This window comes from Pimephales promelas, chromosome 12 (assembly GCF_988280905.1).
Source record: "Pimephales promelas chromosome 12, fPimPro1.hap1.1, whole genome shotgun sequence".
Classification (NCBI taxonomy): domain Eukaryota; kingdom Metazoa; phylum Chordata; class Actinopteri; order Cypriniformes; family Leuciscidae; genus Pimephales; species Pimephales promelas.
Window position 1 is genome coordinate 8,619,079 of NC_142780.1, and position 19,401 is coordinate 8,638,479.

Below are 19,401 nucleotides of genomic sequence, written 5' to 3' on the forward strand. Positions count from 1 at the left end.
CTTTTTAGGCCATTTTTATATAACAGTTAGTTTCTATCCTCGAATATCACTTTACTAAAGACTTTCTGCTGATATTTTACCACTCAGCATTGCTCGTCTCTGCATGTTAGACAGGCTTGCTCAGTCCAGTTACATTGTTACGCCACTAGGTGGCGACAAGGGACTGTCTTTGAGTGAGTCAAACTATGCATTCAATGGAAATTTATTTTAAATATAGATGTAATGAAACAAGCTGATATTTATTTAAATTTTTAATTTCAACTTTGAGCTCCACTTTACAAGCCTCAGCTCAGCAACAATATGGCACATGGGTAACGCGAAGCTGATGCTTCACTTCATAGAGATCAAGGGCATTTTTTCATTGTATTGACCAGAGCTGACACCATTCATTAGAAATAGCCTAACCTTAATGTTAAAAGGATGATTAAAAATATTTTGATTTTTGAGACTGAAGAAAAAAAATTGAGACTTGATATGAAAGGACAGATATTTTGTTTACATCCTCTTTTCTGCTTCCGATCTGCTGCGTGAGATCACGAGTCGCATCCTCTGGCACGATAATCTTAATAACATTGTGTAGAGTGTGATGCACCGCCATTTTCAAATCTTGTAGTGTGAGCTTGTTTAAGATTTGAGGGAATTAAGTCTTAAGCGTGAGCTGCAACCAGATATCAAAATCGGTTAGGATTTTAAAACTCCTGTAGTGTGAGCCAGGCATAAAGGAGCATTGCGTAAGTTCTAAAATTTCTAACCGTTACTGACACCAGTGGCCATTAGAGAAACTGCAGCCAATCTCATGCTCGTTCTCAGCATGCAAGCTCGTATGAGCACGACCACAGCAACCAAAAGTAGCCGCAGCAACCACAGATGGCTCATTGAGATTCACCAGCATGTTTACAGAGGTAAGAAAAATTAGAGTACTGTAAGGTTATTGTTTGACAGCACGGGGTCTGTTTTTATACCCAGCGCTGACCGAAGCTCCCTCCAAGAATCAAATGCCGCTTTGATGTTGACTCGTCTTTGCCCGACGCCGGCCACTCTCTATTATGGATAGATAAGGCTTTTTTTTTTTTTTTTACTTAAGAGGAGTTTCCTTGGGTGTCTGGATTGTGCTGGAGGCTGGTCGCTTCTTTCCGTCCACAGAGTCCATATGAAACACTACTGCTAGCGATTGCCACGGCTTACTAATAGCTGCCGTACGGAAGCCCAAGTAGACGAGAATGCGCATGACGCGCCAAATCGGACCCAACTCTACCACACACAATTTAGCCTACAGGCTGATAGAGGCAACTGTGGTGGACAGTCAATGTGTCATTCTTTCTATTACATTTTGGTTGGCTCACAAATGTTAAAAAAAAAAAAAAAAAAAAAAAAAAAAATCTTTAAGTAAACCTACACATATAGCCTGGATGCGCCCTCCTACGCACTTCCGCTCAATTTCATTTTCCTTCAGTACTACGTCTGGGACTGCTGTATATTCTTAAGTTTCCAGAAATAAATTTTTTGTAGGACCAATCAGCGAAGAGAGGGAGTGGCTGAGAATGATGACGTTGATGTAGCGTGTCAGTTTGAGTTCAGTAGTGGCAGCGGAGAAAAATGTGAGAAAAGCTATTCGGTCCGTTGTTGGAAAACTGCCGAATATACAGAATTTAAAGCCGGAGCTAGTGGTGAATGAGTTAGCTAAGGCGAATGATAGGGATGCAAAGCCGATAGTTGTATTCGTCTCCCCTAAGTTGTATTCGTCTCTTGCACTAACGGAGGACGAAGTGAAGGATGCAGAAAATTTGGAGTTTGTGCTGGGCAGCTCTGCGTGCACGATAACCGTGACATTTTGGACGGATGCTTTAGCCTGGTGTTCGGAAGCCCCGAGTCCTGGCTGCTGAACTGTTGTTGAAGATGCACTCAGGAGTCATGTCAGTAACTCAGATTCCGAACAGTGAATTTAGTGATTCTTGTGATGAATAGAACACTGTTTTCATGCAGGAGCATTGGTTTGTGTGTCAGTTTTACATGTTGTAAATAATTAAAAGTTGTTGTAATAAAAAAATAAATAATAATAAAATCATAAATAAAAGTGTGAAAACACAATTTGTTTTAGTAAAAAAACTAAATGTCATACAAATCTACAAACACATACTTTGAAGAACATAATTAATGTAATTACCAGTAATTAATAGGTAATTTTAAACTTTTAAAACATCCACATCTCCACTTTTAAAAATAGGAATACCTTTAGCTGTTTTCATATTATTTGGAAATATACCTATTAAAAATGATTGATTTATAAAGACAGTCCACTTCGCGTAAACAGGCATCTTTGGAAAACAGTCTCGATAAGTTGAACCACGAACGACGTGCCAAGTGAGCTGAACTGTATGAAGTTCAGCAAACTTCTGAACTGTATGAACTTCTTCTTATTAAACGTTCTGCACACTTACAAAGTTCTCAATACTTTGTTTTGCATGTAGGGACCCTCATTATGTTACTGTGTAAGTGTGGGGCTATTTTGAGCCATGTTAGTGGTATTAACTAGCGATTTCTCTGTACTTATATGCCCCCATATACTAGAGGACATGCTAAACAGTTTTTAGAGATAGCTCTTTACATTCGATTATCATGAAAACAAATCTCAGAGAACGGTTGACTAGGTACCAATGTGTTATTATATCAAAGGTTCATTTTGCGCCGGAGTTCTCCTTTAAAATCTCCACATATAATTTTTACCTTTTTCACATTCCCTTTATCTAACACACCTACTAATTTATCCATAAATGTATCAATACATGTTCCTGGTGTTCTATACAAAAACTAATAATTATATTTTTAGATCTTTCAAGTCGATTTAGCCGATTTCTAAGCATTTCCAAAAATATTTTCTATAGTCAATGACATAATTTTAATCACACAGCAATCACATTAAATGTGTTAAACTGGCACTTTTTAGATTTGTGTGATTGAACGTTTTAAAATTAAATTTTTCGTACTTAGTGACTTTGTAAATGGCCAGACACACAGTGCTTATAAATATATTCACCAACTCTACATCGTCAATATCTCTAAATGGAAACAATATGTCCTGACCAAGGTCCATCATTTATATTGATGATCCGTATGAATATGGTATTCCTTCTGCACAGTCCTCCCTTGTAGCCACGTTTCAGACTTATTTTTACATGGATATTCCTCTTCGAAGTCCTCACTTATCCGTACTGGTCCAGTTCTTTAAGTTTTCTTGTTGTCAGTACTTTGGCTTCTTCAGGTGTTCCATTTAGCCGTGTCATCACTCTGCACTTTCATGTCCATAGCCTTGTATCTTGTTTCCTCAGAGTGCGTGCGTGTCTTACGATGTCTGCATTCTTTTTTGTAAGATGTTCGTTCAGGTTCACCACTGTTGCCTTCAGCTTCTTTGCCTGCTTCAGTTCAGTTCACAAACCGAACTGCTATGGCAGGCTTCATCCCGCTGTTCCTTCATGGAAGGGTATGACAGGCCACCACATTTTCAGTCTGAAAGGTACATATTCTTGCTTTCAAAGAACTTGATTTTCTAATCTCCTCCAACTGTTCCTCAACGATTTTATTACGAAATTTCCAACAATAAATGACATTCTTAAATATGAGGTGCCAGATCAGCACCTCGGTTCAAGCAGCACGTGCTGTGAACTGATCTAAAGTTCTTCTTTAGTTCAATCATGATCCAAACAAGGATGCTACACACATAGCATTATCAGTTGTTTTTGATTCACCTTCACATGATCAATGTGATGCATCTCAGTGATTTTATTGGATTTGTTACATTAGCATCTTGGTGTTCATGGTTGCAGTGTTTAACATCAGCTCATTCAATGATTATTTAAAGTTGCACAATTAGTTGAAAAATTGATTAGTTGTGACTAATCATAAAAAATGGGTCTATTCCCATTGAGTGTTTTTTTTTCAGCAGCAGCATTGAGTATTAGTCAAACAGAAATCAGCTTAACTCTTTCCCCGCCAAACACGGAATTTTCCGTGTTTAATGAAAAAACGCATCTGCGCCAAACACGGAATTTTCCGGGTATCCGTGTTTTAGGTGGTATACGGTAAGGAAGACCCGCGCGCATGTCCTGAATGATTGCGCAACTCTTTGATCAGAGAAACAGATTGCAATCGTCTCAAACAGTGGAGTAGTGAGAATGTATCAGACAGACAATGCAGAGGTATATGGCTGAAGTACTGGAGGTTAATGGACTCGGAGTCCGATCACTCTTTATTTGATCATTCTGAATCTGATCGGGACGAAGTAGTCAGTGAGAGAGATGCACATGTTGTCACAGAAAGTTCTAGCCATGGACGTGCCGCAGATAGATCGTATAATATTATGACACTATAATATGTATGTGTGTGTGCAGGCATTTATGTGTGGCTGTCTAAATATGAAGGTGTAATTGTCAAATTATTTCTCTCTTTGTGCACATTTACCACATTGTAATATGTATTTGTGTGTATGTGTGTGTGTGTGTGTGTCTAGGCCTGTTTATTGTAATTCCAATTATTCATTATTCACATGTAACACAGAGAGGCAGAGGCAGAAGTTTTATTGCAAAAGTTACATTTCCCTTACATCCTGGGAAATTTGATATATTTTACATTTATTTTATGTTTTTAATTTATTTTGGAAAGTTTTATATATGAAGGAAACAACATCTGAATGTATTCTGCTTTTAAATGCACTTGTTTGATAAAAATACCTTTTTCTCAGTTTTTTGTCCAAAATGTTGTGTTTTTGACAAAACCTACCTCTGTTCAAGAGGCAATAAAAAAAGAACAGATGAAGATAAAATAAAAACGTTTTTTTTTGCCTAAAAGCAGAGGCTCAGATCTTTATTTTTATATATATCATCTTCATATATTCATGGAAGAAAATATTCAGCGGGGCATTCAAATTTAGCGAAAATCGTCAAAAACCCTGGCGGTGGCTGGCAACTTTTTTTTAAAACGCTGGCGGGGAAAGAGTTAATATCACTTAAACGCAAGCTTCTTTTGTTTCCAGTGTGAGCTCACTGATGGAGCTCTGCGCTCTCATGATAGCTCTCATTATCGTGAGAGTGCAGAAGTCGCTTTCTATCTGTATGCAAGGAGATCCAGGAAAGATCCTGAAGACCCGTCATGTTTTCTGTCTAAATGTATTTAAGGTAACTTTTAAGGCAAAATGCCCATAAACAACATTATGCACATTATCCTGTGGGAATCCACCTTTATTGTGTGTCATGGCTGAATGCTTGCATACAGACACAATATTTGCATTAAAAATAGATAGAAACTCAGCAGAAAAGATGTCCAACATGACTTCATCACAACAGAACCTGAGCGCACTAATAGGTCTGTGAAATCTTGACAATACCTTTGATAGTGTTAGTTTAAGGAGAGCAGAGGAACAAAGTGTAAGTGCATGTGACAGTTGTGTTTCTGACCTGTCTGCCAGAAGCTCTTCTCCTACAGGCTGTTGCTTGTGCTTGCGTGCACGAGGCACAATGCTTCCCCTGGCAAACTGGCGCTCATGGGGTGTAGGGTCATTGGAGGTTACCATATCCTCGATATCATCAACAAGAGAGTCACAAGCAGACGGCATGATCTAATGAAAACAAATGCACTAGATTAAAAATAAACAGTTACTTTTTATAAGGAAACACAAATATAATAACAAATAATAACAAATAATAATGAAAAACAAAAAATATAGCATACAGTCTATTAGGGGTGGGACAAAATATCGAAAGAACATAATGTCGCTACTTTTTATTTGATTTTTTAAAGGTTTATTAAAGCTGCAATAGGGAGTTGAGAAAACGTTGACTTAAGGCCTGTTCACACCGGGACAAATTTCGCGCGCGTTATTCGTCGACGTTTAACGCCTCGTGACTAAACAATGGGCGCCAATGTGAGTGTTCACACCGACGCGAAAAACGCCACGCGTAAAAGCGTCATTTTTTAAAAAAAGGCCTCGGGTTCGTTTTTTTGGTTTGACGCGCCGCGTCAAAACCTATCCGACCAACGAGATTGGCGGGTTTGCTCACGTGTCTGGTACTTCTGAAGTTACAGTAAAACACAACTTGAGGGCGCTCAAACACAAAACGGTCTTGCCGAGCACACATACGGCGAAGAAGAGATAAGATAAGTTACCTATGGGCAAGATGAATGTTGAGCTGCTGGTCTCGGAGCATAAAGATCTATAAGATAATATTTATATTAGTATTTCTGTAATAATAGTATAGTATAGGGTGACCAACAGTCCTGTTTTCCCAGGACATGTGTAAAACGGTCACTTTGTGCTTTATAGAAATCTGAGTTGAGATGAGAACTGCGCATAGTGTGCGTAATGTCAGTTAGATTTTGACAAGTGAGGAGAGGAGATAACCGCTCTGCCGACACTTTCTATTCTTTCTTTTATTTTATTTTTCTATTGTGACCAGATGTTTGTTTGTGTTTTTTTTTTTCCTCGCTCGATCCCCATGAGGAGGACGAGTGTGACGTTTGAGTGGTTTTATTAAACGCGGGGAAATACGACAACTCTCGTCTCTCGTGCATCTGTTCATCCGACAACTAGTGCTATGTTTTTATCTCTGGGCAACATCTCAACTTTGCGTTACACATGTCCTGTTTCCACGTCCTGTCCTGACTGTTTTTAAGTGATGAAGATCAAAGATCTTTAACTGATCAAAGATCAGTTCTACAGCAAAATATAGATGGGCAAACAAGGTGGACGAGGAAGAAAAACAAGATAAAGAGAATGAAAACTAAAGATATAAATAGATTTTGTTAGTTCGTTTTTGTAAGTTTGTGAGAGCTATTCTTTGTTACATTTGGAGGCATTTCTTTTAGTTATTTTATTTATATATTTATTTTTCTAATACAGAAGACATTATTTCTATCATTATTTCATTAATTTTTTCTATCTGTCATAATAAAACATTGAGACATGAATATGATCACCCTAGTATAGTATTCTATTATTATTATTTCTGTTTTACATTAAGCGCCATCTAATGTCAGGGAATGAATTTGCATGTTCACTCAGCTCATCGTCAGCGAAAAACGCTTGGGTGTGAAAACAAAAAACGCGTTGAAAAACGCTGACGAATTACGCACACTGATATTCGTCCCGGTGTGTACGGGCCTTTAGCCTGATTATTTGAACAAGCACAACTTACAGGTCCCACCCCCTTGCTCTCTGCTGCGTGAATGCGCAGGCTAGTAAGCAGGGCCACCGATGACGGTGGATAAACAGTTATGGTATATTCACTAGTAGGGACGAAACATCAACAATACGCTTGAAACAGGTTTTATCGTAGCTTGAGTCAAGTCAATGGAGTTGGACAAAAACTATGATAGCATGTCCAAATTTTAATCTTAACCGTTCTATTTCATAAGAAACGATCTTAAAAAAAGGGCTTTAAAGTCTCTGTAAAGGCAATTCTACAAAAAAATTCAAAACAAATTATAAATGTTAGAAATGTATTGCTAAAACATATAACAACGCCCGCCTCTGTAGTGATCATTTTACATGGGATCGTTTTATAAACTTTCCTCAAAGACAACTGGGATTCACTGATAATCCGCTGTTACTGGTGAACGGGGCTCAGCGTTCATCCTCCCGTCATTGGCGATTCTAGGGGGTGGCCTGCTCATTGGCCACCCCTGTGGCCACCCCAGATCTGATAGGTAGTTGGTCAAGTTTGTCAACACAAGAAACAAGAGAAATGCTGTCAATCAATGGTGACAGCTGATCAACCGATTTATGTCCAGTTTTACATTTTTAAATAACACAGTAATAGTCGTACTGAGGCTGTGAGAGCTGATTTCTGCTTAGCGGACGTTTGGCCATGCAGGTCAGGTTACTAATGAGATGCACACGCTGGCTGCTGCTGCTGCTCTGTGAAACAGGTGGATGGTCACAGTTACAACAGCAACAAATACAACGATAAAAACGCAGGAATCAGTAGTTTGAGAGGTATGGTAATTTAATGTTTAGTTAAATCGTAATTCCCTGTGAATGTGTAGGAAAACTGAAAAAGTCGAACTACACTGTACTAGCTAGATTAGCATCCTGAAAGAGTGCAGACGGTAAAGAGGACGTGCGCAGCTCTTAAAGGGGCCATACCTTATTTCCACTCATACACCGCCATGAAATATAAAACGTTATTTTCTGGAAGACTGATGACGTTTTTTGCAGATGTGTGTGTTCAATATAGCTAATGTTATATTTTTTGCCAACCAGTGTGTGAAATATAGTGCGACAGTCTAGATTTAATTTAAAACACAAAAACAAGCTGTGACTTATTTAATGCTCTGTGGTTTAAGGGGTGTTTAAAAATGCAGAGATGTAAGACACCGTGTCTCTTCCTTACATCAAAGGTATAGATTTGCGGTCTGGTGTTCGGCTGATAAACTCTGCCATGAGCTAACTAATTATATTGCTAGCGCTGATATTGACATCGACTAACGTTATATGATCACTAGCAGTTTTTTAGACTAACGTTAGTTTTTTTCATAATCATAGACGCGTGATTCGCGTCATGACACCTGATTGGCTAATACTACACACTAAGATAAATTAAATGTTTTATTAAATAATTACTGAAAATATCCCTCTCTTCATCCCACACCCCAAACATGACATACAAAATGTTGTGGAACAGAAACAACCAGAGATATATTTATAAGCTATCATTTTATTGTCATCACAGCTTTCCAACAGTCCTGCGTATGATTCTACATTGATTAAAAAAGAAAATAAAATGTGTTTTAATGGTAATTATTTTATACGGAAATCATGTATTTATAATTCAGATGAGAATAAAGTTAGGGTTAGTTAAAATTAAGGAAAACAAATATATTGATCTGAAATATTGCAAATTAATTTTACATTCATTCAAGTACAATTACCAAACATACATCAAGGTCATTTTGTCTTTTTTATTAATTTAATTAATAAACTAATTATATAAAACTATTGTCAGTGCACTACAAATAAACTGGTTCTATGCCTTTATTAATAAAACTTAAACAACTTAAAAAATACGAGGCTTAAGACATTTATAAAAACATTTTTGTTTTGCTTTTGACTCCATTGTACCGAAATCGTACCGAACCGTCTGAATGTCTGAACCAAGGTATGAACCCGACCCAACCGTGACTTCTGTACCGTTCCACCCCTAATGCAGTTTCATTATTATTCATTACTATCCAGAGTGCGGCTTACTATAAATAATTTGTGCGACCAAATCATGTTTTGCGCCAGTAACTGAAAAAGTTAGTAGCGCAAGTGCCACCAGTGGAAAAGGTTAGTGTAGTTCCCTGCATATGTTAAATTATGAAGAAGCATCTTGACTATTTATGATTGAGGCTTAACTGTTTGATTTTAAAAACTTATTAATGCTGAATCAAAGCCAACGTTTCAATTTATACTTTCATCAAGGCCTTGGACATGAATACTGTCTGGGTTGAAAAACACTTTTTGCACATTTTCATACATCACAAGGCATCCTAATGAAATTATTCAGTCATCAGGCCATTCTCTGTGTTACCTGTGTTTGCTTTACTTATTTAAGTCCCCTCTTGTGGTTAAATAAAAACACTCCTGGCAAAGAACAAACTAAGAAATTCAAATTCCAGTATCTCTAACAAATTATATCTAAGCTAAATAATAACATAAACTAAGCATGTAAAGGACAACAAATATTTTTTTTTCCTCACAAATTTATTTTTTTCTTTTGCTTTTACAGATACACTTTTTAATAAGGTCCTATCTTTAAGCATTTTGGTTTGTCCTGTTGGATTACTGTGTTTTCATGTAATCACAAGATGGTGCCTCAATTAGTAAAGCAAACTCAGGTAACAATACAGGTGACACAGATGATGAGCTGACAACTGATACATGTTATTAGGATGTGACATGCAGCAAAGGACCGGGATTTGAACCATGGTCGGCTGCGTACATATACTCATTTAACTTCGCTATGCCATGGCCACCCTGCTCTAGCTATGTGTCCCATCTTGGCCACCCCCCCAAAAAATGTCCTGGATACGCCACTGCCTCCCGTCCCGAAAGCAGCATCACTTAATATCACCGTCGACAGCTTTCCCACTAGTGGGCATGGTTTCAGCACAACCAGCGGACACGCCCCCAGCATTTGAGAACAGAGATAACTGCTCATTTTTTCAAGACTTTGATAGCTTATTTTATGTACTTGCCGGCTTTTTTATCATTCAAATTTGGCTGGGTGGCTAATAACACATTTTTCTGTGGTGTGACAAACTCAGAACACATACATAATTTTGACTTTACAGGGACTTTAAGTGTAAAACACCGAACTAAACCTTTAAAGCAGTGGTTCTCAAAGTGGGGTCCGCGGACCCCTGGGGGTCCGCGAGCTAAAGCCAGGGGGTCCGCGAAATAATTTACAACCTAACGTTTTTTTCCATGCTATGAGTCATGTTTTCTTTATCATCTGAAAACATGCTGTTTATTCCTAAGTAACTTATATAAAGCATTTAACATAAAACAATACAAAGTAGACACTTAAAGTTTTCTATAGACAGATAATCTATGTCTTTGCGTCAAGTAGATTCGCTGCTGTTGATTTTGCGGGACGTGCGCCAGAAAGGAGACAGAGAGACGGCATGAACCCGCATCCGGTTCTTTTCTGTATTTTTAAAAGGCATGACATTTTGTAGTCATTTATAATGTAGCCTATACACAAATAAAAATGGACACTTTACCGTTTCGGATGATGCACTCTTGTCTTATCTATGACCATAAATAAGAGTATTCCTGTTTCCACTGCTGAGGAAAAATTCCCATGTAATTGCGCGCCGGCGTCTCGCGTGCGCGCACAATAGTCAGTTCTAGCACTGCTACTGTAGATTTGACATTAGAAGTCTGATCATTATCAAAATAAAAGTGCATAGTGACAGGGCCGTACCCACAACTGAGGTTGCAAGGATGCACATCGCGATGATACTGACCTTCTCGTCTGAGGTGCTTCAGCAGACTAACAACGATAGCTCGTCAATGTCAAAATGTTTGAGTCGGAGTGAACTCAAAGTTCCCCGCACGACGTTTCAGTCAACGGTCATAAAGTGCGAGATAAGATGTAGGCCTTAAATTAACATAAACTAAACAGCTGTTTTAGATAAAAGTTTTAAAAAACGACTGAAACAATCAGTTTGCAAAGTATTAATCATGCTCAACTTTAACAAAGGAAAAAGCAGGTCAATAGAAACATACTGTGCCCATGAGATTAACATTATGGATTCATATATTTAACATATAGGCTACTGTATGTTTTTTTTTAGCTAATTACAGTAGCTCAAATTAACAACGCACGCACCTATTAAACATAATGCCATTATCATTGTATTTATAGGCTTATGGGCTTTATTTGTGTGCAGAATAGGCCTAATTATTGAAACATTTCTCTTTTAAGGCCATTCCTGATTGGAATATGTGATTGTGTTTCGTGACATCTTGACAAAAAAAAAAAAAAAGTATGCCACTGACTGACATGCTTCTACTAAATCTACAGTTATCCAATTGTGGGGCCTTAAAACACCTTAAAATGCACATGTGTAGATCAAGAACATCAAAAATTCCTAAGTGAGGGATCCTAACTAAGTGATTCCTAGCAAGATCACTTTCGTTACCTCAGTAGGCTATTTAGAAATTCCTGCATAGTACCCTGGGTGGAGACCATTCATTTTGTGCAAAAATATTTCATTTGCCGCTCACACATTAACTTTGTGCTCAATAACTGTTATAAATATGAGGGGGGTCCTTGGAATTTTTTTTCCCCTGAAAGGGGTCCCTGGCACCAAAATGTTTGAGAACCCCTGCTTTAAAGGAAAGGTTTATTTAAAAATGATAATTCTGTAATTTACTCACCCTCAAGTAAAGTCTTCTGCTGAACACAATGTGCAAATGAATATATTTTGAAGTTGGTAACCAGACAGTTGATGTACCCCAATGATTTCGATAATAGAAAAAAAAAAAAAAAAACTTGTCTGGTTAGCGAAAAAAATGCCAAAAATGAAAATTATCCCATGATTTCCTCAACCTCTTCCTAGGTATATATGACTATCCTCTTTTGAAAATAACGAAAGATACGAACACAATCAGAGTTATTATTTATTTTTTTTAAATATATAAAAGTAAAAATAAAAGTGCATCCATTCATCATAAAAGTAATCCATATGACTCCAGGGGGTTATTAAAGGCCTCGTGAAGCAAAGCAAACTAGTGCCTTGCAGAACTACTGGCTTCTTACGCCAAAAGAGTAACTTGTGACGCAATGTATGACATAGGATGTAGGAGTACAGTAATGGTGCGTTCTATTATAGCCAACGAACCGACTCGGACTTCAGATTTGACGTCACTTCCACACTTCAAGCGTTCTATTATGTTTTGCGTGTCCGAGTCGGAGAAAAAAAATGGACGCCACCCAGAAAGCTGTTATAGTGGTAGCACTGGCCGAGTACCAGGCACTTACATTAAAAAAATATTATGACTACACCTTATCAAAACTTACGGGTTTGAAAAGGGATGTTTTGATTTAGTTTGTTGGATATTGTTGGTTAGCAACGCTAGCAACATTAGTAATTGCACTCACAACAACCGATTCCCATACCTACAGTAATAATACGAGTGATTATAATCGTCATTTAAAATACTAAAGCGGTTCAAAAACAATGAAAACAATTCATTCTTACAAGTCACAGCCATCTTGAATTCAAAAACGGAATTCTTGCTCGGTGTCCTCACGGTCGTCCGACGTCCGAGAGGAGAAATCCGAGGAAAGGGGGCGTGCTGCAAGGCAACGTCTGTCGTCCAATTCGGATCTCCGAGACAGATGAATAATAGAACGCACCATAAGCTTTGACGTCTCTTGGGGTTCAAACAAATAGGGCTGTGCAACAAACTCAAGCTCCTCTTCTCTTATTATCTTCAACATTTCTCTTTAAAAATTCTCGTTTTAGACCTCTAATTCGTGACCTTGCTGAATATTCCCGTGTTTTTGTTCAAATAAATGCAGGCTTGTAGAGCATACTAATGGACTTTTTACCAGCAGGCTACTGTATGTACATATTAAATCAAACTTTATCTAAAGTAATCTCTTTTTTGTTTAATGAAGATGTTATTGTTATTGTTGTTATTTTGCTAATTTATTCACAGTTCCAGAATACCACTTCATGAGATGAACATAAGTGCTTTTATCTTTTTAGCTTTTATCTTTCCCTCCCATTTAATCAATATTGACAGCAGATATTGTCATATTATTAATATACAATGAGGAAAATAAGTACAGGGTGGCTACAGGTATAAACAATTTAAATTTAAGACTTTTTAATACCACTTCTAAATTAAATTTAAGACCAAACTTACGATGGAAATATAAATTAAAACTGAAAATATACAGTAATATTTCCAAGTAAACACACTGTCTGTTCAAAAATATGGTGAAATGACAATAACCAATTGTCAATTACGTATGTGCGGTCGCCTGTGGTGGAGTACAGTGGAGTGAAAAGAAATATAGAAGGCATTTTTATAAATGTCTTAAGCCTTGTATGTTTTTAAATAATAAAGTATATTAATAAAGGCTTAGATTTAATTTACTAATAAAGGCATAGAACCAGTTTATTTATAGTGTACTGATAACAGTTTCATATAATTAGTTTGTTAATTAAACTAATAAAAATATTTTTTAAAAAAGGACTGAGATATGTTTGGTTATTGTACCTTTTAATTAATAAATTAAAATTAATTTGCTATATTTCAGATCAATATATTTATTTTCCTTAATTTTAATTAATCCTAACTTTATTCTCGTCAGAAGAATTATAAATAATTGATTTCCATATAAAATAATACTACAAACACTTAAAAATAAACAGATTAGTGCCCTGTTTTGAGGACAAGAAATGAAGACCAATGCGATATGATGAATGTCCAAAAGATGGACCTCTGTAACGGCCACCTAGTGTTCAGTAGTGTACATGACATGTTGATATGCCTTTAAGATTACTTCTTCTATGGCATTCGTTATTGTCTGCGTGATGTTGTAATGTGAGCGCGCATGCTCAGTCAGAGTGAGTATGCTTGCGCAAAGAGGAAGATGACTAGCCTGGTTCAACCAGACTCTAGTACATTTCATTTGCACATAGAGTCTGGAACCACACAATTGAGAAATATTTCCTTCCTTGTAGGCGGGTTCACTATTAAAGTTCAAATCTATTAGATCTGCCCAAAGTCACTCACGATCTGCCATAGCAAATCGCTAACGTGTGGTCGTGAAAGTCAAATATCTTCAAAGTATGGGTTATCACATTTTTATTTATGACAATTATTTTTTTTTTTAAATCACAACCAATTTGTATGATTTACAACATGTAAAACTGACACACCAACCTCCCGCACGAGTACACAAAGGGGCTCAAAATGTTCTATTCATCACAAGAATCAGTAGATTTACAGTTGGGAATATGACCGACTGACATGACTCCTGAGCGGATCTTCAACAATAGTTTAGCAGCTAGGACTCGGGGCTTCCGAACACCGCGAACACCAGGCTAAACCGTCCGTCCAAAATGTCACGGTCATCGTGCACAAGCTGCCCAGCACAAACTTCCAAACTTTGTGCAACAAGAGGAGAGGTGAGACGATAACAATACGGCTTTAAATTTTGTATATTCGGCAGTTTCTTTTCCAACAACGGACCGAATAGCTTTTCTCACGTCTTTCTCCGCTGCTATTACTGAACTCAAACTGACGCGCTTACATCAACGTCATCGTTATCAGCCACTCCCTCTATTCGCTGATTGATTGGTCCTACAAAAAATTGATTTCTGGAAACCTAAGGATACACAGCAGTCCCAGACGTAGTGCTGAAGGGAAATGAAATTGAGCGGAAGTGCGTAGGAGGGCGCAGCCAGGCTAGAAGATGACCGATCTATCGCGGGTTTGTTTTATTATAATGAGTTTACTTCCACTTTGATTTGTAGCATTTTAGAGTGTTTTCTTTAACCTGTTAACACCCGCTCTTTCGGGATGTATGTGAAGAGTGTGCTTAACTGAAAGAAAGCAACTATAAAACAACTCGTGGAACCAGTGGCGCAAAAAGTGGGTATGCGCTATATGCGGCGCATAGGGGCGCAGCACAATGGGGGGCGCCAAAGCGATGGTAAAAAAAAAATATATATATATATATATATATATATATATGCTATATTGTATTTCTATATGTAGCTGCCGTTGTGCGTTTCTAAATCATTTCTGCATTCCTTCAATGTTATATAAAATTTTAGAGGACTAACAGCTAGGCTAGAGTAGGCGCCCTCATGGAGAAGGGAGCGGGTAATATCGCGAGCGGGCGGGGGAGCCGTGAGCGCTAAGCGAGCAGGTACAAGTAGTGAGTTGTCGTCGAAAAAGATGGATAAAACAAAATGCTGTGGGGCTAAAAATAGAAAAAGAAAGAGAGAAAAGGAGATGGCATGTCAATTGATGCGACAGCAGATAAATAACTGCATGCATTGCTGAAAGCCAACAGGTAGGAATAGGATTTAAAATGTGACATCCAGGCATGTAGGCTATCTATAGGCGTTTCTCAATGTCAAGGAAGGATCCTCGGAAGCCGGAATTTCGAGGATGCTACGTCATCGATGTCCGTCGAAGTACTGTTCCAATGTCGAGGATCCTCAGAATTTCAACCAAGGACTGAGTCCTTCGTTCGGAAAATATCCCATACACAGGAAAGGATGCATATGTGTAGCCTTCACGCTCTTAAATCACCCACAATCCTATGCGCAGCTTTGCTATCTTGTTCAAAAACTAAAAAATGTCGACCGTTAGCGGAGTCGGAGTGATAACGGCAATATCTTTCAAATGTAAGCAAGTATAATTTCAGTTTAGCCATTTATTTAATGTTTGTTAAACTATTTAACATATCGGCTCAAATTTGTTGAGGGGATTTAAAGCTGTTCCCTTTTACTGGTGATTAACTTTTTAATTTTTACTTCATAGCCTTTTTTGTTGGTCACACATATTTTATATTTTACACATATTTTGCATGTGTTTTAACAGCTAACGTTAGATCATGTTGCTATGGAGGTTCTGTTAACCCCGGTAATATAATCGTTTTTGAATGAATAAACTCCTTTTTAAATCAATATTTTGTGTCAAATTATTGATTTATTTGGTAGGTAGCCATGTTATAAGTGGGAAAATGTATAGCGAGGCGGTTGTTACAGCGAATACAACCGGCTGATCAAGACCCCTCTGCTTTAGAGTTTGCGGGGTTGTATTCACTATAACAACCGCCTGGTTATACATTATCCCTTTATTTATTTATTTCTATGAGGACTGACAAGACAAAATAAGGACTGTCAAGTGTATTTAAACAGTGCGGTACACCAGCACTATGATTTTTGCAGCGCCGAAGCGGACCTTTCACTGATGTAATGACGCAATGACGTGCACTTGCTAGCCTGTTCCATTTACATGTTCTCCGAACGCTAAAGAGGACCCTTGCCTAGCCTCTGAAGGAAATGACTTGGAAGGACCCGTCCTGCAAAGGAAGTATCCTTGACATTGAGAAACACCTTCTATCTCGGTGGCCATCGGGACTACCGGGAGATTCCCGCTGGGCCGACGTGCTTTTCAGCCAATACATTTCATCCTTTTTTAATTTATTTGTCTTAACGGCCCACAAAACTCATACATTTGTTTGTTGTTTGTTTTTGTTTTGTTTTTTGCTTAATTGGCGGCACTGTGCTGGTGTAATGCATTGGTCAAAAAAAGTCAGCTTTAGTTTTATTTTTCTGACACACTGGCCCATGAAACATGTCATTATGCGCTTATACTGTATCTTTCAAGTATAGAAATTAGTGCAAAACTAATTATGAAAGTTTCCTTTATTTTTCTGTGCATTTGTTTTACAATAGCCTTTATGGCTATTACTATCATGGAATTAATATTATAACTATTATTATGTAGTTGTAGTGTAATGTAGACAGACAGACACTAACTAAAAGAGGTTCAAATTTTTCTTTGTTTAATTTGCACCCTGAATATGGGTTGGAGCTTTTAATTTTGAACTCTCAAAGTGCACCAGACTGCTGAATTTAACATTACAGAACACAAAATTTTCTTACGGGGGAGGATGCCCCCGAACCCCCCTAGAGAAACAGAGGTACACCTCCCACTGTTTTACCTAAAATCCTGTGAGAAACACTGGTATTGCTGTTCCAATGGAGCTTATAGTTTTCTTAGGGGGGTTCATCAAGGTGGAGTAGCTATAGTTTAATTGTGTTAATAAACGACAATTTTGCACTTATTTTTTTCTGTTAGCTCTCATTTCTTCCTACTCACATATTACACAGCACACTTACATTACATTTATTTTTCCTTTTTTTGGGGGGCACTAAAATTGTTGCTGCATACCCCTCTGAAACTGGGTAGTTGCGCCCCTGCGTGGAACTACCAGTTAGTTTGCACTGTCTTTCCTATTCTTCATCTGGGCAGACTTCAAACTCTGACAGACGTTACTTAGACAGGGGTTGGATAAATATGTTTTGCTTTTAAAACTGTCTTTTAATGCGAGTATAGGCCTACACAAATACAAGTAAACACTTTGCGGAATGTTGTCCTGAATGAACAAAATGACGGATGTTTTTCATGACTCCACTGTTCGATCGCACCCGCGTGTTTCTAACACACACACACAGGTTACGTTACCTTGTAGAAAATATTCGACCTGGCTGGCAGAACGATTGCCTTTGACTGCATCTTTGCGTTGACATGACAAACATATTTAAGACCCATCCAATCTGAATTTAAGACAACACTTTTTAAGGCCTTATTTTTAGGAAAATTTATTTAAGACTTTAATACTTTTTAATGACCCGCGGCCACCCTGTAAGTATTTGAACACCCTGCTATTTTGTAAGTTCTCCCACTTAGAAATGAAATGGTCATCGTAGGTGCATGTCCACTAGGGGTGTAACGATGTTCAAACCGAACCGAAAAACCGCGATACTCTCATGTCGAACCGAACGCGCCCCGTCCCTGCTGCACCCGGCCCAACTCTCACTTCACTTTGTCACAAAACTATTTTTTTCTTCCTTGGTATTTTATTAAATAGTAATTAATGAGTACACTTAACAACTAATAAGTGCTGTAGATTTTACTAAATATTATTATAATATTATTTACTAAATAACGTGCATGTCACGTGATTTGTGTGATCGATCACACTCGGGAATTTACGTTTACATATGCACTTCAGGATGGCAACTCCGTGGCAAATTGAGATTGAAGACCCTCCGGTCACATTTACGTCTCCTGTATGGGCACATTTTGGTTTTCCAGTGGATTACAATAATGGAAATCGCGTCATAGACAAAACACGTGTCGTCTGTCGTAAGTGTTTCACAAAAGTTCCTTATACGACGGGAAACAGTTCTAACATGCAAGTGCATCTCCGGAGACATCATCCCGACATGGACATCAGCAGCACACGTAAGAGACCTCAAACAGGAAACTCTTTCAAATGCTTTTAAAATTAAACTACAGGCTGACTCAGACCGTGCTCAAGCAATTGCCAAGGCAATTGGCGTTTTCATGGCGCTGGATAAGCGCCCATTTTCAGTTGTTGAGAACGACGGATTAACGCATTTGCTACGTGTGCCAAGATATCAACTACCGATCCGACCGCATTTTAGTCAGAATGTTTTGCCTCAACTTTACAACAAAGTGAAAGCCAAACTGGTGGAGGACCTGAGCAATGAAAAATTCAATGCTTTAACTACAGACGGGTGGACTTCCCGTGCAACTCAGTCCTTCATCACGATTACGGCGCACTATTTTACCGACAACTGGGTAATTGCAAATCCCGTTCTCCAGACACGCACCTGTCTATGAAAGCCATACAAGTGATCATCTGTCAGAAATATTACAGGGAATTGTAGATGAGTGGAAAATTGACAGAGAAAACTGTCACAACAGACAACACCAAAAACATAGTGAATGCAGTTAAAGCAGCCGAATTTTCACCAAACATTCAATGTTTTGCGCACACTGTTAACCTGGCTTCACAACGAGGGACGGGCGTTAGATGTCACGGCTTTTAGGCAGAGCGAGAAAAGTTGTCACTATTTTCCATCAAAGCACTACTGCTGCAGCAGTGCTCAAAGACCAACAAGAGATGCTCCAAATGCCCACACATAAGCTGATCCAAGATGTCCCCACCAGGTGGAATTCAAGCTATGACATGCTTGAGTGCTACCTTTAACAGCAGGCTGCTGTTTTCTCAGCACTTACCGACAAGAATGTTAAGAGGAACATTAAGAACATTGTCTGATGAAGATGTAAAG

At 38.1% G+C, this 19,401-nt stretch overlaps 1 protein-coding gene across 2 annotated transcripts in view; it reads right to left on the reverse strand.

Annotated features, from left to right (window-relative positions):
- cdkal1 (CDKAL1 threonylcarbamoyladenosine tRNA methylthiotransferase) overlaps positions 1-19,401 on the reverse strand; it is a 541,736-nt gene that overhangs the window by 511,423 nt on the left and 10,912 nt on the right. Inside the window, exons 1-2 of one of the 2 annotated variants that reach the window (XM_089117458.1) lie at positions 11,918-11,984; positions 5,448-5,608 (exon numbers count right to left, since the gene is read on the reverse strand). In XM_089117458.1, the coding sequence (XP_088973584.1) occupies positions 5,448-5,605 (158 nt within the window). In that variant the 5' untranslated portion in view covers positions 5,606-5,608; positions 11,918-11,984. Of the gene's footprint in view, positions 1-5,447; positions 5,609-11,917; positions 11,985-19,401 lie in introns of those variants that run through there. The other variant, XM_089117457.1, reaches the window with a different exon arrangement.